The sequence below is a fragment of the Peromyscus leucopus genome, chromosome 1 (assembly GCF_004664715.2).
Source record: "Peromyscus leucopus breed LL Stock chromosome 1, UCI_PerLeu_2.1, whole genome shotgun sequence".
Lineage (NCBI taxonomy): Eukaryota > Metazoa > Chordata > Mammalia > Rodentia > Cricetidae > Peromyscus > Peromyscus leucopus.
Genome location: NC_051063.1, coordinates 79,070,252 through 79,092,929, shown reverse-complemented (window position 1 = coordinate 79,092,929; position 22,678 = coordinate 79,070,252). Strand labels below are relative to the sequence as shown.

Here is a 22,678-nt window from a genome sequence, read left to right as displayed (position 1 = left end):
TCACAGCAGGGAGTGTGGCGGCATGCACTGGAGGCACTGGAGCAGTAGCTGAGAGCAACATTCCGGTCCACAGGCTAAGAGAGAGTGACACTGGGCCAGACTTGGGCTTTTGAAAACCCAAGTGTGCCAGTGACACACTTCAGTGTGTGCAACAAGGCCACACTTTCCAATCCTTCTCAAACAGTGCTACTCCCTGGTGACTAAGCATTCAAATCTATGAGCCTGTGGGGGCCATTCTCATTCAAACCACCACAGCCCTGGTTTCTAGGTAAACAGGTTGAGTTACCCCTAAGCAAGGCTCTGTCTTCATCCCACACACCTCACCATAGTGCTGCTGCTGCTGCTGCTGTCATTTGTTTCTGAAAAACTTAGGGTTTTATAGGAGTGTTCCTCTTCTCAATTTTAAAGGTTTTTTAGACATTCTGAGTAAGTAGATTTTATTTTTCTAATTTTGCCTTTCATGTTAATCTCTAATTGGCTGCATTAGTATCCTGGTTTGGAAGTTACTGAGGTCTGATTTATAGCCACCAATTCATATATATCAAATATCAAATATCAAATATCCTCTTTGATATTTCAAAAGAATAACTATTCTCTTTTTGTGTAAAGTTCTCAATATATCTATTAAATTCAATCATGTTATGTGGTGATTTGAATGAAAATGTTCCCCATAGGTTCACGTATTTGAACACTTGGTCCCAGTTGGTGGCACTGTCTGGAAGACTGTTAAAGAGAGTATGTCACTAGAGTTGGGCTTTGAGAGTTTAAAGACTTGAGTGATTCCTAGTGTCTTCTCTCTCTCTGTCTCTCTGTCTCTCTCTCTCTTTCTCTGCTTCATGTTAGTGGTCAAGATGTGAGCTCTCAGCTAGCTGTTCCAGCTGCTTTGCTACCGGCTGCCACGCCTCTGCCGCAGTGGTCATGAACTCTTATTCCTCTGGAACCTTAACCCAAATAAACCTTTCCTATGGAAGTTGTCTTGGTCGTGGTGCTTTCTCACAGCAATAGAAAATGATTACTGCAGATTGTCAATAGTGTCATTTAACTTGCTAAGTCTTAAAGTCTAGTCTTCAACTGCCCACATCAGAACATCCAGACTGTTATTCAAAATGTGAGCTCTGAGCCTGCTCCCCAAAACCAAGGAAAAAGCTCAGTGTCACCACTAGGGAGGCAGAGGCAAGGAGATCTGTGAGGCTTCCTGGCCAGCCAGGCTAATCAGTGAGCTGGCTCCAGGTCAGTGAGAGAGCCTGCTCAGAGGAAGGCGGAGGAGTGATTAAGGAAGATGCTCAGAACTGACCCCAGACCTACCCACACTGCACATGTGCACACAAGTCCACATATCCTCACTTCCCCACTCCCCCATCTCACTCACATGCCTAGAGATTCAGAGTACAATCTGGAGGAGGATGAAGTTTGTTCGTGGTGCTGAGGTTGGACTCGGGGCCTCAAGCACACAAGGCAAGCAAGCCTCCTGCTCAGCTGCAGCCCCAGCCCAGCATTTGCATCTTGAATAAACAGGAATGCTCATAACCAGCAGCTCTGCCATAAGTCTCTTGCTGTTTGTTTCATCAGGCTGATGTTTCATGGATTGTCCATTTTCTACATCTCTTTAGCTTTGCCTTGTCTGTTAAATTCTTATCTTTGTCTATGGTGGTGTCAAGATGATTCTTCATGGAGTGGACCTTTCTTCTATATGAATACAATCAGTGTCAGTGTCTTTGCCCATTAAGGTCAGTAAGAGGACTTGAGAGATGGCTCATTAGTTAGAGCATTGACTGCTCTTGTGAAGACCTGGGCTCAATTACCACACCACATGGCAGCTCACAACTGTCTGTAACTCCAGTCCCAGGGGATCTAATGCCACCTTCTGGCTTCCACAGGCACTGCATACATGTGTGCACAGACATCTATGCAGGTAAACCCCATACATTTAAAATTTAAAATGAAGAAAACCAGAGTAGTTGAGGCTGCTCCATCTGAGTGTTAGAGATCTTGATTTGGACAATATTATCTAGACCTCTCCCACAGAGTAGATTTTGTGTGGTGCTTTTCTTTGGTCTTTGGGGCACTGTATTCTTATGAAGTCACTTGGCATGATTTCTAGCATACTTAATTATCACTTTGGTGCTCTTCCTGACTTAATTTATCTTTCTAGAAATGTTAATGGTGAAATTAAAAGTTGTAAGATTGCTAGCTGCTTCTTTTTCATGGTTGAGTTCCCCATCGCGTCTCTGTGGGGATGACAGTCTCCCAGCTTCTGAAGTCGGCTTCTGCCTCTCCTGTCGATCTCTCTTTTCTTGGGTAATAGTTCTTCTTAAATTAAATTAATCCAGTTTGGTGCCTGTCTTACAAAGGGGAGTCACCAGTGTCTGTCCCTTCTTGGTTGTCCTGTTACTTTTTCCTGTGCTATTTGGTTCCTGACATCAGGGGAGGGAACAGGGCATGAGATTGGCTACAACATGCTCTTTATAAGCTGGGGACCTTGGCTTCTCCTCCAAATGGCGAATTCCCTGTCGAATTTGGAGGTTTCTTTTGGAGTGTCCTCTGCTGTCTTGCCCTTAAGCCCACAAGTTGACTTCACATGCACTCTACACAGACAGACAAAACAGACAGACACACACACACACACACACCACACATACATGCAATGCACGCACTACAAGTGGGCCCTAAAGTTGGGATAAAAATCATGTGCTATGAGCAGTTTGTGACTTGAGAGCCCCTTGGCTGTGGGAAAGCTCTAATTAAATGGCTGTCTTGCCAATCTCGAGTCCCATGAGAACAGGAGCTTCATCTATCCTGTCATCTCTTCCTTGCCTTATCAGCTGTGTCTACTTATGAGAACAGATATTTTCAGCAAAAATAGTAATTTTTTTACATTTGTTTATTTATTTGTATGTGGATGTGCACATGTGGGCAAAGGAAAACTTTATAGGAATGGGCTCTTCTTACCATGTGGTTCTGGGAATTGACCTCATTAGGTCATCAGACTTGTACAAGCATCTTTGCCCTTTGAGCCATCTGTCTGGCCCCAATTCTTAATTTTAAAATTATATTTCTGTATGTAGGTATGTGTATGTGTATGTGCACTCATACACTTGTGCGTTCTGTCTATATGCTACAGTGAAGGTCAGAGATAATGTGTGCAAATTTTTCTCTCACCATGTGGGTCTGGGGATCAAAGTCATCAGGCTTGGTGATTACTTTTGCCCACTGAGTCACCTCACTGACCCAAAAAATACTTCTTAAATAAATGAATGAATAAAAATGACAACCAATCAATCAACCAACAGTGCAGGATAAAAAGTCTTTTGGGCCCAGGAGGTTGTGTGAATGAACTTAGACCCACTTCATTCTGCTTTCTAAGGATGGCCAGGGAGTAACGCTCCATCCACTAATGCTCAACATGTGCTATCTTAGCCTTAGAAAAGACTTAAGGAGGCTCATGGATTCAGAAGTGTCATTCCACCAAAGCAGAGTGGACTGGCTTAGTTGTGGCAGCACGAAAGGTTGTGCACATGGAAACAGACTAGGAAGAAGAAGTGCTGAAGCCAGGGCCAGGCTACAAAGCCCTCCCAAAGCTTCTACCGATTCTCCAAGTAGCATCAACTAGGGACCAAGGGCTCAAGTCACAGTCTTATGTGAGACATTTCACATCCAAACCATAACATACTTGAAGACAGGTACTCGCTCCTTGCAGCTTTGTGTCAAAGGTCACCAGATCCTGCTGATCAATGACAGTGGTCACCCAGCACACCCAGTTCTTCTGGAGACATCTGCTGAGTTGGTACCCTAGCCTTGGACTCCGCCAGTCATTATCTGAACACTGGCTCTGCCGTTACGTGCCGCTGTGACCCTGGGCTTGTCCTTCATCCCCACTGAGCCAAAATGATGCCATTCACTGCAGCAGGGTGTCAGAGAACTGAAATGAGGCACAGAGAGTTTAGCTAGTGCCTGGTGTGGCTGTTACTGATGCCATGGATATTGTCATTGTCATTGTGAGACCTTGGCATTTGATAGTCACCCAGTTTTCTCTTAGCCCAGAGGAGAGAGAAGGCTTGTGGGCAGATCCTGGACTCCTGGCCATTAAACTATGGCTACATTTAATAGTGGTTTCTATAGCCATGCCTCCCATCTTCAGCATCCAGTCCCTTACCCCTCCTAGCTCCCATGGGAGGGGTTTTTTGTGCTCAGTTATGAGCTCAGTTCCTGTGATGTCTGCACCCTGGCCACATGGAAGACTTTGGTTCCTGAACTTAGCATTTGAAACACTGAACATTGAAATTGAATATAATCAAGTTTTAAAGCGAAGTATAAAGTGTGTTTTCCCAGAGAAGATTCTGGGTGACAGCTTCAAAGCCCCTTATAGATCCCACAGCAGGGCATCGCTTTGAAGTGCCGGCAGATTGGCTTTCAAAGTCACCATCCCAGCCAAGGTCCCACTCTGTGCAGATGGAAAGGTTCTGAACAGTTTTTTCTAGAGAGAATGCTGCTTCTTAGCTCAGCTCCCCTTGCTTCTGGAACATATGGTTTCAGATCACATGAGCATCTCAGGTTTCTTGGGTCACTCACCTCCTGCAGGCAAATGGAGTCTTTTTCTTAGTGAAAAAAGTACAGCCAAGTAGAATCTAGGCGCACTCTCTTTCTCTCCTCTGTGTGTGTGTTTATATACTTGTAAATACTGTTTGTTCTCTACATTTACATTGACTTATGGAAGAAAAAGAAAGCAGGTTGAATCAGGGATTATTGAAATTCACTTTCTTTGTCATGAGAAATACTAGTTCATAAATGATCCATAAGCTTAATAAATGATGAACGGACATTGAGCCTTGGAATTACCATTTGCTTTACTTTCTGCTAGCTCCCTCAACATACTGTGTGTTCCAGTGAGGGCAGAGGTCTTGTCTCCTTGTTTCTACTGTGACTGGCCATCAGCACAGCAACCCAGCAAGCTGGGCACATGCTTGATAAGACTCTGATTCATAAAACCAAGAGCTGGGACTGTAGCTCAGTGGTAGAGTACTAACCTGCCAGGTGCACAGTCCTGGGTTTTATCCTCAATGTTTAAACACACACACACACACACACACACACACACACACACACACACACACTCACACTCACACTCCAAAGTGGGCCCTAAAGTTAAGGCACAAGCAATGTGCTATGAACAAACACACAACACACACACACACACACACACACACACACACTCACTCACACTACAGAGTGGGCCCTAAAGTTAAGGCACACAGGTTCTATGAACAACACACACACACACACACACACACACACACACACACTCACTCACACTACAGAGTGGGCCCTAAAGTTAAGGCACAAGCAAGTGCTATGAACACACACACACACACACACACACACACCACACACACACACACACACACTCATACTACAGAGGTGGGCCCTAAAGTTAAGGCACAAGCAATGTGCTATGAACAGTTTGTGACCTGGGAGCTATTGGGCGGCCGGGGATTTCTTATGGAATGGCTCTCTTCCTTATTGATGGAGAGCTACCTCATTATGTTCCTGTTGGTGGGCCATGTTGAATGTACTAGAATAAGTCTTTTCTCTGGGTTTTCTAGAAGGAATAAGAACTGGGGGCTGAGCAAAATTTCCACTTCTGCCACTTAATCACTGTGAGAAGTTATACAAGCTGAAGGGCTCTCTCTGTTCTTTAGAGATTCCCATAAATACAGGGCTACAGTCACCTGCCTGGAACTGGCAGTGGTGGAGCTTCACTCTGCTTTGGATATCAGTGGGGACAGAGTGGGATTTCAAGGACAGTGGTAGGACTCACTCTCCTGTTTGGCTCCCATTTCTTCATTGTAAAAAGTAACTGGAGCTGGGCCGTGGTGGCCCACGCCTTCAATCTCAGCACTCAGGAGCAGAGGCAGGCTGATCTCTGAGTTTGAGGCCAGCCTGGTTTGCAGAGCTAGTTCCAGACAGCCAGGGCTGTTACACAGAGAAACACTGTCTCAAAAAATAAAATAAAATAAAATAACTGGGCTAAAATATAGGGGTTCATGAACAAAGATGCTTTTCTAGGAACTTAAGCTTACCCCTTGAGAGTTTTTGCAGTTCAAGTGATCACGGGGCTTCAGGTTTTTTGTCTGACCAGGTTATTGTGAAAATCAAATGAGAAGGACCTGAGTGTTGTACAGAGCTCAGAGCATTATTTTTCTGTAAAAGACTGAGTTGAAGCTAATGCTGCCATTCAAACAGCAGGTCTCCAGGAGCTCATGTTTCCCTGGAGAGAAAGAGTAAATCTGTTGACCTCCAACTGCCCACCACAGCCAGACTTTGATGACATGAGCTAGGACCTCAGCGTGTAGCTCCCACGAGCTCTGCACAGAGCTCTGCGTGGCATTATCTTTTGGACACCAGTGGTGAAGGTGTGCTTGCTCCAACACAGGACTTTTTGACCTCAACACTGTCGACACTGCGACCAGATCATTCTTTGAAGTCAACGTTGTCCGCTGCCTTCCAGCAAGTCCAGCAGCATCGTTGCTGGCTCTCACCTACTAGCTGTCAGGAGCACTCTCTCAATACATGTTGTGATTAAAATGGCTCTAGTCACTGCCAAGAGTACTCTTGTTAGGGAAAACTATGCCAGTTCAGACCACGGCTTTATTATCATAGTGCAGTGTATCAGGGACATGGTAAGTCAAATGATGGAGGTCAAGTGTGGCTCAGAGGAGTAAATTAATTTGGTAAAGGTCCTGTCATTGATGTCACCTCCTCTAAGGTGTGTTGGTGTGTCCTGTCTCTGCTAAGTCACCATCCAGGCTTCCATGTAATTTACTCATTCAGCGAGTATTTATCAAGCTCCACTGTGTTCCAGACAGTAGTGCAGTTGCTAAGTAACCAGCCCGGTGCTGATACAGGGTGGGACAGTAGGAGAAGGAACTGGAAAAGACACAATTCATATTGTGCTCCTGCTGCTGCTGCTGCTGCAGCTTCCCTTTGCCTTAGCAGCTTTCCTGACAGTGCTGGGAGTCAGGGATTCAGACTCACCATCATCAGCCTGAACTCAAGGTGTTAGCAGGCCTGTGTTTCTTCTGCAGGCTCCAGGAAAGAATCTGGGTCCTAGAGGTGCCTGCTTTGCGTGGCCCCATTCTCCCCATCCAGAGCCACCACCCTAGCATCTCCTCTCCTTCCTGATGTCTGCTTCCATTCTTAGATCTTGCTGATGTTGCTCTTCCTGCCTCTCTATGATTGCCCCATAATTCCCTCAGGCCTGCCTTGGTGATCTCAGTAAATCCTTACTTTCGTCTGGAAGGTCCTTTGCCATAGAAGGGCACATGTTGACAGGTCCCAGGGAACATCTTTTGGGAACTTTTATTAAGTCTACTATTATCTGTTCTCTGCCCCCCCCCCCCCCCGTCAACAAGATTCACATCTATTTTACCTGTGGAACATCAGGCATAGGCATTGAGACAAGAGGAAGACGAACCCTCCGACTCAAGCAATTTCAAGAGTCCAGGCCTGGGAGTAATTCTCTGTGTCTGCCCTTCACCTCTCAGCCCCCGGCACAGTCCTCAGGGCCTTGCTTCCTCAGGGAAGACAACATGTGTTTGCAGATGAGTCTCTCCCGTCCCTTTCCTGCGTGTAGACAGAGCACTCTGAGAGCCTTTTTTCATTTGGTCTTTCATGCTCCTGTTCCATTCCAGCTTGAGTGTTTCTGGCAGCTGGACATTCTCAGAAACCACATGGGTTACTATGGGTGTCTGTAGGATTCCCTCCATTAGACGCTCCTTTTCCTACCTAGTCTTTCCTGGATAATCCTCTCTCTGCTAAGGTGGCCCAAGGAATCCACAACCACAGGGGAGATCTCGCCATTTCCCTTGGTTTTCTCTCCAGGACATGCTTTTCCTGACAGCCGGGGTGGGGCTCCTAGTGTTAGCTTCTTCTACTAGCTGAGAAGAAAATGAGCCCTTGGTTCCCCTCCCCTGGCAGTTCTTCCCTCAGCTCTGTCTCCTGCCTCTTGCCTTTTGCTCAGCAGCTAGAGGAAAGCAGACCTTCAACTTATCACTTAGCAATCTGTCCAGCTTTTAATTACCCAGGTTCAACACTGACAAGCTCTGTGTGCTATGGAACCCCAGGACATAGTTGCCTCAGAATTTTCTACAGGGCAGGATCCCTTTCTTCCAGCTGATTGTCCCTCATTTCCAGAGCCCATGCCAAGGGCAGCTCTCACATCCAGGTTTCCATCATCAGTCAGTTTGAGTTTTCCCACTTATTTTAAAATACACATGCAATAAATTTTAATGATAATAACGGACTAACCTCTGAAAGCAAAATCCCAACTGAATGTTTCCTCTTACAAGAGTTGCCTTGATCATCGGTCTCTTCACAGCAATAGGACGGTGATAAGACAGTACCAGAAATGCCGCTCCTTCATGTCCCTCTGACCTTTGTTTTTACCATCTTCCAAGCAACACCAGCACCTTGGCTGAGATGCTGCTGGCATTGGGTGGAGTCATTCTTTGGTTCAGAATGTCTGTTTTCACACAAGTCCTTACCTTTCATGTCTCCTGGGCTCTCTGCAGGAGCTGAGAAAAGTCTGGGACTCAGCACAAACCTCCAGACGCAGGAGGATGGCTCCAGTGACGAGTACGACTCTATTGAGGAAGACGTCCTCTCTGAGACCGAGACTGAGGACCTCATACTGCCGGGCCATACCAGCAATGAGTTTCCTCTTCCCAGCCAGGACACAGTACAGAAGGATGTCCCCAAGGACAAGGAGCTGGAAGGCCCGCCTTCCCAGGGCATAGACACCCTTGTGGTGATGGAGTTTAACCCAGCTTCTAAAAGTGAGCTCTTCTCATGAGCTTTTTTTGGCCTCGAGTGTCTCTGTATCTAGTCCTAGGACTCAGTGTTCCACAGTGTTTGGAAACTCAGCCCGCGTGAATTCCACACCAGGGGAAAAACAGCTGGGCCCTGTGTGCTGAGAGGGAAAGGCACCCAGTGGCTTCCAAAGACCATGGGCCTTCCCATGGGAAACCTTCTCCGGTGTATTGTGCAAACTTTAGTGGCATTTGCATTTCACTGGCTGATGCAGAAGGGACTAGTTATTGCCTTGGATAACTGTAAAGGCCAGGGCTGGGGTAGGGTCATTGCCCTCCCCTCCCCTCCCCTCCCCTCCCCTCCCCTCCCCTCCCCTCCCCTCCCAACTGCCCTCTACTTCTCTTTTCTTCTGCCCTCTTTCCCCCTCTCCTCTCTCCTATTGCTCCCCCTCTCTATCAGATTTCCCTTGGGTCAGTTCCACTCTGAGGCCGCTTTCAGGCAATCAGGCACAGTTGCCTTCACAGGAGACATGGGCCTTGTAGGTCACTAGGAAGTCAGCTTCTCTTTCCCGAAAGTCCTAGGTTTGGCCCTCAAATCACAGCAGCAAGTCTACCACAGGTCACTGCCATCTCAGAGCTAATCTCTTGGGCTGACCATAGGGCTGAGGGATGTGATTGCCTCCACCCATTCACGTGCAGGAGAGGTATGGCTAAGGAGAACCGGAGGGAGTAAGAAGGAAGCCAGGCAGGCGGAAACAGCTGCTGTCCACCTGAGGAGGTTTTTCAGAAAACAGCCTTGGAGAGCTGAGGGAACACTGCTGGGGCAGGGCTGGAGTGGGGGGACACCTGCTTGAAGGTGACCTCTGACAGTTACAGCAAGATGCTGGGGGGGTGCGGCTGGGCTGCTGGAGCAGGAGTTGTCGGGCAGCCTTCCCAGTAGAGGTAGTGCTGGTCTGGCGCTGGACCAGCAGGCACAGGGGCTCCGAGGGGGCGAGGCTTGGTGTGCATAAGCACAGGATAAAGGTCAGTGTGGCCGGAACCCACTGAGTGTGAGCAGGGAGTATTAGTGAACACCTTATGCTTGGATGGTCTCCTCCTGGGCTTGCTTGTTTCTCAGGCCAGGATGTCCCCAAGTACAGGGACCAAACACTGTCCTCCTGGGCTTGCTTGTTTCTCAGGCCAGGATGTCCCCAAGTACAGGGACCAAACACTGTCCCTGCCTTTGGAGTCTTGAGGTGTTTTTTCATCTGCCCTTGATCCCCCTCCCTACAATTGTCCTGTGTGTGACTTTCATGTCAAGTTTGGACATGCTAGTTATACATTTTCCCATATACATTAAGATACAGAAATGTGTTCAGGGCTGGGCCTGGGGCTCAGAGTGGAACCCTTGCCTACCATGCCTGACACCCTGGTTCTGGATTCTGTCCCCAGCACCACATATACACAAGTTCATAAAGACCACCTGCCACCTGGCATCAGAAGTCACCTGTGTGCCCCTAGTGCGAAGGGCTCTTTTGGAAACATTGCTCTGAAGAGGGTAGGTTTGGCAGCAGTCTGAACCTCCAGCGAGGACGGGCATCAGCTCCCAAGCCTTCATCAAGCCTTTGCATGTGCTGTTCCCACATCTGGTGGCCCTTGTAATACGCTAGTTACCCACAAGATCTCTCTCCATCATCACCATGTGTACCTTTGCCAGCCTGTCCTCTGGCTGCATGCTTCGTGACTTCTGTCTGCATCCTGTTTTCTCATCTCTTCAGCCGTCCTTTTCTCCAGCTAGACTATGAGCCCCTGAGGACTGTGAATGCATTTTACCATGCCCCTTCATCTCCAAGATGCCCTTGCTGGCACCATTATTTGCACCAATTAAAGCCAGCGCCTCATTGGCTTGCCAACCACCCTAACTTCTGAGCAATTGCCTCACCATGGTTGCTGTCTCTGTGTGTGTGCACACACTGTTAGTAAAGGCCTCTACTGTCTGGAAATGTTAGACACTGAAACCTGTGTCTGTTCCAAAGCATCTCATTTATTTATCATTGCTGTCTACAGATTCCCATAATCCCCTACCAGCAAGGTTCCTGGTACAGAAGAGTTCGATAAATATTTGTTGAGTGAATAAGTGAGCAAATGATAAACAAATGTCTGAGAGGAATGCCCTGCTCTCCCTATGCTCAGTGGCTGACAGAATCCGTTGTTTCCCCACAGGTAACAAAATGGAGAGGGTTTTATCTGCTAAGCGGAAGGACAATGCTGAAGTCTTCATCCCCAGCAAACCAGAGTCAGTCCTGAATCCACAGCCTCCCACTGTGTTCCCAGATCTGGAGAAGGCCTGCTCCAGTAAGAGTTGGGGGGCTTGAATGAGTTGGGGGTGTGGTGAGGTGGATACTCCCAGTGGGCACCACGATGAAGGTCTTGCTTCTTCCTTACCCTCCTTGGAGGGCTGAACTGACCTTGAGTCACTTGCTACAGTTTTTTTCTAGTGCTCATTAAAGTGTTACTATTATTAATATTATTTAAATTACTTTTTCCAGTAATTTAAATTACTGGGTGTGGAACCTATATTTCATTTCCTGTTCCTGTGATAAAGTATCCAGACAAAACAACTTAGGGGGAGGGGGCTTATTTAGCTCACAGCTCTAGGTTATGGTCCCATTGTGGCAGGGAAGTCAAGGCAGGAATTTGAAGCAGCTAGTCACATCATAGTCAAAAGCAGAGAACAAATGCGTGCATGCTTGCACTCAACTTGCTTTCTCCTTTTTTATACAGTCTAGAACCCAAACCCAGGGAAGGGTGCCACCCGCTTCTAGGCTGGGTCTTCACATATCAATTAACATAATCAAGATAATCACTCACAGACATGCCCAGCCTGACCTAGACTGTCCCTCATTGAGGACGACTGTCAGATTGACAATTAAAAGAAAGCATCATAGAGCCCAAGACCTCATACTTCCCCAACCACAGTCCATACCCCAGCCCTGACAGATGTTAATGCTGCTCATAGTTAATATGAAAACCTTTAAAAGATAAACCATATTTGAACTAAAATTGTGCACACTGAATTCGTTTGCAGGGCTCCCTGAACAAAGTGCCACCCACAGTTGCTTACACAAGGAAGGTGTTGACAGGGACATCCTCCACAGGTGCTTCAGGCTCCCTGCCATCTTCTGTAGCTCTGTGGCTGTGACAGAATGACCCACGCTCACGGCACTCTCCCATATGTGTCTCTGTGTCCACACTTAGCAGTTCTGTAGACACCAGTCACACTGCTTCCACCTTCTGGCCACATTTTAGCTGCTTCATTTGCAGAGACCCTTTTTCCTAAGGAAAAACACATCCATATACACTGGGACTAGGACTCAGTGGGTGTGTGTCTGTGTCTGTGTGTCTGTGTGTATGTTGCTGGTGACTAAACCCAGGGTCTTGCACATAATAGGCAAGTGCCACTGAGCCACACTACCAACCCATCAATATCTTCTTAGGAGATATGATTCAAGATTCAACTCAGCTGTCACTTTGACAGAGCCTAATTAACAAATTAACTAATTCATAATAGCTTTCTGTCTCAAGTTTAGCCATGGTTTAACAGATTGAGGAGATGGAGATGAGGGAAAGGGGAAATGATAGCAGGAAGTGAGAAGGAGCCCAGGGATGGATGGTGGGTGCCTGGAGGTGAACACAGTTCTGGTTCCATGGCAAAGAAACACACAAACACACAGGAATCCACATATCACCAAGTCGTCTATAGGAAATCTGATTATCCACGGTTTCTGGGAATTGTTCCATAGATGCTGTTTGAAATGGAGCCCTCACTTTGAACAGCTTATCAGTATTAAAGGTGGTTTTGTGACAGGCTGTTCAGTACCTGGCTCCTCTAGCAACCAAATATCTCAAGTTTGATAGATGAGGTGAAAGTGGAAAGCTGGCCTTGTCACCACAGTGTCCTAGGTACAGTTGGATCACAATGGCCAAAGCTGTCTTCAGAAGCCAGCAGACTGATGACCAGGCCAGCCATAGATGGCTTTGCAGACAGTGCCACAGTGTATGCAGCATCTCTCAGTAGACCCAAAGAATCTCACTCTAGGATGAGGAATCGTGGTCTCAGATGAAGCACTTGGCTTTGTTGTGGGGGTATAGGTTACAGGGGAAGTGTATTTCAAACCACAGAACTAGGCAGAGAGAGCTGGAATGTTCACACCACTAAAGGTACAAGGAGCCAAAGACATGCTGAGAGGACACTGAAGCCAGCACCCCATTCTCCCGCAGAATCTGAGGGTGGGCTGCTCCTGCGTGTTACCCGCGTTTGGGTGGGTGGTTGTGGTTTGGGTGTGTAAAAAGACTTCTCACGGTTTCCCTCGTTTGGGTGGGTGGTTGTGGTTTGGGTGTGTAAAAAGACTTCTCACGGTTTCCCTCGTTTGGGTGGGTGGTTGTGGTTTGGGTGTGTAAAAAGACTTCTCACGGTTTCCCTCGTTTGGGTGGGTGGTTGTGGTTTGGGTGTGTAAAAAGACTTCTCACGGTTTCCCTCGTTTGGGTGGGTGGTTGTGGTTTGGGTGTGTAAAAAGACTTCTCACGGTTTCCCTCGTTTGGGTGGGTGGTTGTGGTTTGGGTGTGTAAAAGACTTCTCACGGTTTCCCTCGTTTGGTGGGTGGTTGTGGTTTGGGTGTGTAAAAGACTTCTCACGGTTTCCCTCGTTTGGGTGGGTGGTTGTGGTTTGGGTGTGTAAAAAGACTTCTCACGGTTTCCCTCGTTTGGGTGGGTGGTTGTGGTTTGGGTGTGTAAAAGACTTCTCAAGGTTTCCCTCCCAAATGAGCCTTTCACTGTTACTGTCACCTCTCGTCTCTTGTGCCGTCTTAGAGCTACTCGGTTTCTTTTTTTTTTTTTTTTTTTAAAGATTTATTTATTATGTATACAGGATATATGACTGCAGGCCAGAAGAGGACACCAGATCTCACTACAGATGGATGTGAGCCACCATGTGGTTGCTGGGAATTGAACTCAGGACCTCTGGAAGAGTAGCCAGTGTTCTTAACCTCTGAGCCATCTCTCCAGCCCTACTTGGTTTCTTTTGGCTAGTGTTTATGGCCTGTATCTTTATTTCATTCTTTTCCTTTCAAACTTCCTACATCTCTGTATTAAGGTTTGCTTTTTTGTAAGCAGGATGCAATTGGTTTTTATTTTTATCCTCCAACAATCTGTGTGTTTTAATGGGAGCACTTAGCCCATTTACATTTAATGTAATTGCTGATATATTTGCATTTAAACCTGCAATCTTATTATCTGTTTTTTATTTGCTTTGCCTGTTTCATATCCCTCTTTCTTCCCTCTCTTGCCTTCTTTTGAGCCAATTGCCTTGTATTATTCCTCTTTCCCCTCTCTATTAGATTGTTAGTTATACATTCTTTTATTCTTTTACTCATTACTAGAGATTACAATGTGCATTCTTGACTTATTAGCATCTACTTTAAATTAGCACATTTACTGCTTCTAATTCGGCAGAAAGACCTCCAGCTCTAAATGTTTGTTCCCCTCCCATTTTAAATGCTATTGGTATTAATTTTAACTCCTTGCAGGTTTTAAATCCCATTAAGCATTGTTTTTGTTGTTTTATGCAGTCAGTAGTAAGTTTGAGGCATCTGCACTGTTGACCTTTCCACACCCCTCCCCCTGCCTGTTTCCAGGTCACTCACTCTAGGACTGCCCTTCCCTTGAGTCTATCACAAGCCATGCTCAGCTTCCAGCCTGTAGTAGCTCTTCTCAGCATCATGAACACCTTGAGCAGGAGGCCTCTCAGGTGTGTTCGCCTCTGCCTGCCTGCTCCTGGCCCTGTACTATTTACTTCACAGTCCCTTCCCTCCCCATAGGGACATGCCTTCAAATCGATTCCTTTTGACAAACCAAGTTCTGTAATGCTCAGACCAGGTTTTCTAGTTTTGCTTCAGTGAGCGATGGTTACATTAATTAGTCTGCCATTCTAGGATGGTAACCCATTGTCTGTACTCTCTACAGCTTTGTTTCTCCTCTTACCCCCTTGTCTTTGGCCAAACCCATCCCACTGAGCTTGTGTCCATTAAACACACATTTAACATGGAGCACCATTCTCCTCGCTCCGTGTCATGGTGCCTGCTTCTCACTCCTGGCCTGTATTGCTCCAGTGTCTATCCGTAAGCTTTCTAAAACTCATGGAATCTCTTCACAGAGACCTCTTGTCTTCTGGAAGGTGGGTGAAAATTTGTCTCTGGTGCAGGAAGTTTACTGTCCCTTTTTTCAGCATCTAGGGAAGTGATATATAGGAGACACTTTTCCCAGATAAGCCACCAGCTGCAGAAATACAGTAACACCATCAGCGTGAGTCGAGTTAGAGGATGCTGACAGCCCTTTGGTTAGTGTTCCTGTCCAAACACCTGCAGCACAAGTACCATATGTCAAAGTCCAGAGTCTCGTAAAATTCCAGTCAGTCCTCATTAACAGCGAGTGATAAAAATTCATACTGTCTGGGTATGCTAGTACACACCTGCAACTTAGTACCTGAGAAATGGGGCAAGAGTGTTCAAGGTCAGACCCAGCTACATAGTGAGTTTGAGACTAGCCTGGGCTACATGATATTCTGTCTCAAAAAGAAGAAAAAAATCAGACTTAAGTAACAAAGGGAATTAATTGAAGGTTCACCATAGACACAAAAAGCCCACATCTGTGGGTGGGGTCTTAGGCCTGTGAGGTCCAGGTGCTCACACTGTTATCAGAAAGGCATTTCTTCTGAACTTAGGTATATTTCCTCAGATCAAGTGGTTGTCAAACTTGGACTTGCCTCAGAATGGTTGAGCCCAGCCCCCTACTATCTGACTCAGTGGATCTAAACACCTAAGCATTTGTTCCCAAGAGTTCTTGGGTGCCTCTGAGGTTGCTGGTGAGGAAACTCACTGTGGGAACCACTTCTCATTCACAAGCAGGCAGGCATTTTATTGGTGGCCAGAGATAGCCCAGGGACTCCAGGCTCCCTTTTTCTCTGCTCTGCAAGCCTGAAGGGTTGGGGGAAGATGCTCCTTTCCTAATAATCACAGTGTGAGTTCAAGAGTCCTGTGTTTCCTGGCCCAGGCTGCAGCCTCTGTGGACAGGGAGAAATGATCAGACCTACCCAGTCTGAGAAGCGTGCAGAAAGGGTGCTTCTCTGAACGACACCATGGGTGCTGTGAAGGTCCTGTGTGAGGACAGCAGAAGCAGCTGCATGCTCCTGCCACAGGGGAGCCAGCACACAGGCCATTGTGCTGAAGCAGCTGTGGCTGCGGCCCTGTGCTGGCAGAGATGACTTAAGGAAAGCAGGATTTAATTTGGCTCACGGTCTCAGAAGGTTTATTCCCTGGTCACTTGGGTTGTGTTTCCTGGTCTGTCCTAAGGAAGAACATCATGGTGTCCAGAGTGTGCCAGGGAACAACTTCTTCATGGTAGACAGGCAGTAGAGGAAAATGGAATACAGGAAGAGGCCAGTGCAAAGTCTAGGCCCCAGGGATGTGTCTCTAAGAATCTACCCCATTCACCTAGGCCCTACCCCTAATGCCTTCATATTTCCATCAAGAAATAATCTGTTCATTGGTTAGAACTCTAAAGGTCTAGACTTGCTGGGAAACACCTCACAGACACGTAGAGGCGTATTTCACTAATCTTCCCAGACAGTTCTTAAGCTAATCAAGGTGACGATTAAGATTAATCATCATATGCTTACACAAGAAAATGCATGTCACTGGGTCTATCTGGTAAAACTCAGATCACCAGCTGTTCCTGGTATTTTGGTTCTTAGAGCAGTGTATTAATAAGGGTTCTCTAGAGCACTGGTTCTCAACCTGTGGATCACAATGCCCTTGGGGTCACATGACCCTTTCACAGGGCTTATATATCAGATAAATCAGATATTTACATTAAAATTCATAACAGTAACAAAATGTAGTGGTCTGAATAGGGAATGTCCTGTTGGTCACATTTGTAGAATGATTGGTCTGCAACTGGTGGTACTGTTTTGAGAGGTTCTGGAAACTGGCGAGCAGGACCCAGCTGAAGGAAGTAGGTCTCTGGGGACATGCCTAGACAGAAACCTTGCCATGGCCCTTTCCTCCCTCCCTGCTCCTCACCTGCCATGAGGTTGACAGCTTCCTTCTCCCTGTCCTGCCTCCAGGGTGCTCTCTCTGCCTTCTGCGGGCCTGGAATCTGCAGGCGGAGGGCAGTGGGTAGAAGCGCCGAGGTCTTTCCTCTTGTTTCCATAAAGTATCCATTTGATTATGACAATGAGGGAGTGGACTAGTCCAGCATCTCTCTGCAGTTCTTTAAAAGAAACAGTGGAACTCCCATAGCATGTAGCCCACCCATGTTTCACTGTTGCAGATCTCACTGTGGGTTGCTGGTTTGTGATCAGAACAATGGGTGCTTACTGATCTCACATTTCATCTTTGCCACTGCAGTGGGTTCCTGGGTGACCCTCTAAGACCCTGGAATGGAGTCAGAGGCAGTTTTGCTGGGTTCTGAATTAGAGCTTGTTGAGGCGCAGCTGGGAGAGAGGCGGGTCACCTTGTGGTAGGTTCTTTGTGATGTGTTGGATTCATGGCTAATCTCCTGGACAACACACCTTTAGTTTTTAGCCAAGAGAAGAAAGCCAAGCAGCAGGGAAGCAAAGGGAATGGAGTTACTGGAAGAGGGATGGTTCTCCATCCAAAAAGAGCAGTTTGGGATAAATTAAAATGTGCAATTTGGCTTTTGCTAGTGGCTCAGATTTACAGAGTGAATAAATCCACTATTCCCTGGACCCGGTGTGAGAATAAATTCACCATCGTGTGACATTCAGGCCAGTGCTGGTGCAAGTGAGAGATGAGGGCGTCAAAAAGAGTTAAAAGGTGGTTGCGGTGGGAGGGAGCACACAGAAAGGTGGTGGCCGTCAGCAGTGTGACTTGGAGGACTCCGTATCCGGGGAAGGCAGCAGCGGAACAGCACGGGTGGTAGAACCGCAGAGCCAACTATTCCTAATGGTGACAACTTCATACCCACCTTCTTAGCATAAGACTGCTAGCAGGGCACCAACAGCACCCATGATCGCGCTATGGGAGAGTGTGCCAAAGCCGTCACGCGGACAGAACTGGCCCCTTTCCCACAAAAGTCAAGCATTGTGCTGGGTGGTATAGCCTACTGTGCCCCTTGTCCTGGAGGCCATGCTGTGGACTTCCCAGCTGTCTCTGGGCCACTGTTCCAGTGCAGGCCCAGAACTCGGAGTCCAATGTCTACAAACTAGCAGTCAAAAGCCAAGGGTCACCATGCAGCTCTTTGGGCACTGATTTTTGAGGGTTGTGGGCAGGGGAGAGGTGGGTATAGTTAAGGACTGTCAGTGTTTTGGAGTCTGCTGTCCTGGCCAGCCTCCTGTCAACTGGACATTTTCTGATGCTCTTTGAGCTCTGTACATGGTCCTAGCTCCTTATGCACAAGACCATCTGGAGGGTCTGCAGCAGGTGTGGGCTTTTCAGCTGCACTTTCCTAGTTAGAGATTGTATGCCATTCATAAACACTGAGATTTACAGGGTTTGAGACTGAGTTTTCCCCACCCATTCATTTGACAGAAGTTAGAATGCCAGATTCAGACATGCAGCAGTAAACAAGATAGGGATGGCCTCAAAGAGTAGCTAAGGCCCATGGAACCCAGCTGCAAGCTCCCTAGACTTCTATCGACCCTCTTTAACCTTGCTGCCCCATTCCAGCCCCCTGATCATTCTTCAGCATGCCAAGCTCTGCCTTCCTTAGGGCCTTAGCACCTGCCACTCCTTGGTCTGCAGCAGCCTCCTGGTGTTGGTAGTCATGGACTTGTTGCCTCCAGCCTCCTCTCTCAGATGTCCTCTTCCCTGACTTCATCTTGAGTGATAGATATGTCCGCTTCCATCATGTCCAGCCTTTTCCTCTGTGCCTACTCCATATCTGTCCCAGCCCTGTGACTGTAAGGCCAGGGAAGGCTGTCCCACCTGCTGCCATTCCCTTGCACCCAGAGCAGTGTCTCCCTCAACTAGGAAAGGCCACAGTATGGTGCAGGTCAGGAGCCTGCCACTCTGCACCCCTCACCAGGCTGGGAGTCCATTCCTGCCTCAGCCACCCCAGAATCAGAGTGAGTTTGTGGTTAGGATCTCCAGCAGAGAAGTCCAACCACTGCCTCCAGCTTCCTCCTTCCTTGTTTCCTGGCTCATGGCCGTTTTAGGTACACAAGCCCTTCTGTACCAAGTGTGGTCCTCACCACCCTCTTACCCACCTGGATTCCCATAACATTAAGGATTCCACATTCTAGCCATATATATGTATATGTACAGGTACATGTATGTATGTATGTATGTATGTATGTATGTATGTATATGTATATATAATTTATCTCCATGAGGAGCACAGTCCCTGTGGAGAATGCTGACTGGCATTAAGAAGCACACCTATTCCAGGCACGTGACTTGGCAGGCAGCATCATTGCCCAGTGCCTGCCTCAGTTCCCAGGCATTTGCAGTGACTCTGACAAATACCTGAAAGGAACATTTGAGAAGCAGGGAGGCTTTTTGTCCACATCTTCAAAGGTTTCAGTTCCTGGTCTCTTGGCTTCACTGGATGGCCCCTCTTTAAGGTTTGACAGCATGGCAGAAAGGGTGGAGTGGAGCAGAGCTGCTGACCTCATGGTGACCAGGGTCCAGGCACAGTAGCAGATACATGTAATCCTCTGGGAGGCTGAGGAGTGTGACAAGTTCTGGGCCAGCTTGGGTTATATGGTGAGACCTTGTCTCAACAAACAAATCAAGGTAGGGCTCAAAGATGAGATACACCTTTCAAAGGCTCTCCCTAGCAACCTACTTCTCCACCTTCCTCAGTGGCACTTCCCGAGAGTCCATTCAGATTTTTCATAGAGGGCTGGCAAGACGGCTCAGCAGGTGAGGGAGCCTGCTGCCAACACTGAGTACCTGAATTCAATCCCCAGGCCCCATATGGTGGAAGGAGAGAACCAAATTGTCCTCTACAGTGGACATCATCTCTACAGTGCACCCCCCCCACACACACACACGTATGCCCACACATACATAAGTCATTCAGTCACTATGTAAATAATTAAAATAAAGAAAAATGTAAAATAAAATCTGTTGGACTATGTTAATGATCTGACCCTCATGAACACTCACTCTCTGGGTGCTTCTCAGTGCAGTCCCATCCACAGTCAAGGTCAGTAGCACACTGGCTATCCTGGAAACCAGCCCAGGGAGCTGCATGTCTGGGGACCTGGGAACACAGGGCCACTGAGGAGGGCAGGTATCGTTGTATTCACCATGCAGTAATTGAACAGTATATAGCTGATCTAGGGTGTAATGCATGATGGTCACCTTGGGGTAGTGAGGATTGCCGTCTCCTCAGACATCACCATTTCTGTGGCAGGAACCTTTAAGTTCTCCTCAAGCTCTGGAAATGTCTGGTTAACTGCTGTGGACTGAATCACCCCACTGTGCCATGAAACGTTAGAGCCAGTCCCCAGATCTTACTGTACCTCATCCTCATTACCCAGCCTCTTTGTATCTTCCCTGTATTCTCTTGTCCCCTGGCAACCGCTAGGGACCTTTCTCCTCAATTCCGTGTTGCTGTGTGGTTTTGTCCCTGCTAGCGAATGAGAATGTGATACTTCTTGCTGTGCCTGGCTTATGTCACTTAACAGAGCACCCTCCAGTTCCATCCACGGTCCTGCAAATGACAGGAGCCCAACCTCGTTACCACAGAGTGCTCCTCCACTGTATGTGTACGGCATATACAAAAGATTAGTCGGCCACAAACACCTCGGTTGACTTAACTTTCTCCAATTGTACTGCAGTAAACATGGATAGTTGGGTAATTAATATTCTCTCTCTCTCTCTCTCTCTCTCTCTCTCTCTCTCTCTCTCTCTCTCTCTCTCACACACACACACACACACACACACACACACACAGCCATTCTAACTGAGGTCCATAGCTTTTGATCTGCATTTGCTTAGTGTTTAGGTGTGGTTGATCGTTTGTTATATACTTGTTAGCCCTTTGACGAGTCTTTTTAAAAATAGATTTTGATGTTCTCTTTTTTTTTCCCCTGAGGTTGTCTTTTATTACTTTTAATTCTGTGTGAGTATGTGTACATGAGTTCAGGTGCCCATAGAGGCTCTGGCCTGAAGCTAAAGTTACAGGTGGTTGAGAGCCACCTGATACCGTGGCTGGGAATTGAGTGATGTCCCCAGGATGAGCAGTACGTGTTTTTAATCACTGTCATTTCTCCAGCCCTGTCGATTCTTTTAGAAGCATTTATTCAGGTCTTCAGCCACTTGTTTTGTTGTGGGGGTGGTTTTTGTTTAGTTGTGTGAGACCAGGCACCCTAACACTTTGGCTCCTAGGCTTAAACAATCCTCCACCTCAGCCTTCTAAACTGTGTACCTCCACACCTAGTTTATGTCCCATTTAAAAAATATATATATTTTTATTTATGTGTGTCTGTCAGTGTCTGCCTGTCTGTTTGTCTGTCTGTGCATGTGTTCCTGTGTCCATAGAGGCCAGAAGAAGGTGCGAAGGTGTCATTTCTCTTGGAGCTTGCGTTACAGATGGTTTTGAGGTACCTAGTATGGTTACTGGGAACTGAACTCGGATCCTCTGGAAGAGCAGCAGTCACTCTTAACCAGTGAACCATCTCTCCAGTCCCAAGTCCAATTTTTCAGCATTTTAATCAGCATTTTACTTATTTTTTGTATGTGTGTGTATATGCATGTGGGTGCATGATTTTGTGTGTGCACATTGCACATGTGTATGCATGCTTGTGGAAGCCAGGGTACAGCCTTGGGTGTCATATTATCCTCATGTCCTGTTTTGAGTCAGGGTCTCTCATTGGCCTTCATCTCCCAAGCAGGGTAGGCCGGCTGGCCAGCAAGCCCCAGGGATCCACAAGTCTCTACCCCCGAGCGCTGGGTTTGCAATCTGGTACCACCTAGTCATTTTTTCATGTGGACTCCAGGAATGGAACTTGGGTCCTTGTGCTTTTACATGACAAGCATTTAGCTGATTGAGCCATGAATTTAAAGGAATTTTTTTTGTTTGCTTGTTTTTGTTGTTGTTGTTTTGGTTTGGTTGTTTGTTTGTTTGTTTTGGTGACGGGAATGATATTGACTCTGAAGGTTGCTTTGGTCAGTATGGATGTTTTACCAATAAGAGTTCTTCCAGCCGTGAGCATCTAGTGCCACCCTCACGCTCATTCAGATACAGTGTTCTGATGAGAGCATGGCAGGAGAATTGAGGGCCCAAGCAAGAAGCTAATCAGCATCGCCCAGTGTCTGCAAAGGGCAGGAGTGTAGAACGGCACTTTTCCTCGGCAAGTTTGTACCCAGTCACAGCTGCCCTGGTGTCCATGAGGGGCTGCTTTCTGTCTCCTTTGCCAGTCATCAAAACAGTGACTGGCACAGCCTTTGTTATCTAGAGGTGCTTATAGTATGTATAGGGTGTGGGGGTTATATACAAACATGGTGCCTTTTATGTGAGAAACTTGAGCATCCTGGGATCTTGGTACCTGTGGTCTTCAGGAATCAATCCCCTATAGATCAGGGAGACTGAGGAATGACTCTCTTTGTTTATTCCTTAAACTCTTGGTAATAAGTTATAGAGAGCGTTCCCCTTTGCACTCAACACTGCAGCATGGCTTTCCTAAGCACAAGCATGTTAGTTGTATAATACCACCGTCCACTCATAAACTTTGGAGTATTTAGCACTAGTATAAAACTGTTATCTAAGCCACAGGCTATAATCAGATTTCTTTCCTCGCCACAATAACAGCTTTCCCCTATTTCTTTGTGTATACGTACATATATGCATGCCCATGCAGGTGCATGTGG

At 47.0% G+C, this 22,678-nt stretch overlaps 1 protein-coding gene across 1 annotated transcript in view; it reads left to right on the top strand.

Moving 5' to 3' along the window:
• Positions 1-22,678, top strand: part of Katnip (katanin interacting protein) — a 174,413-nt gene that overhangs the window by 87,398 nt on the left and 64,337 nt on the right. Inside the window, exons 7-8 of the mRNA XM_028867907.2 lie at positions 8,576-8,831; positions 11,007-11,138. Of these exons, the coding sequence (XP_028723740.1) occupies positions 8,576-8,831; positions 11,007-11,138 (388 nt within the window). The remainder of the gene's footprint in view (positions 1-8,575; positions 8,832-11,006; positions 11,139-22,678) is intronic.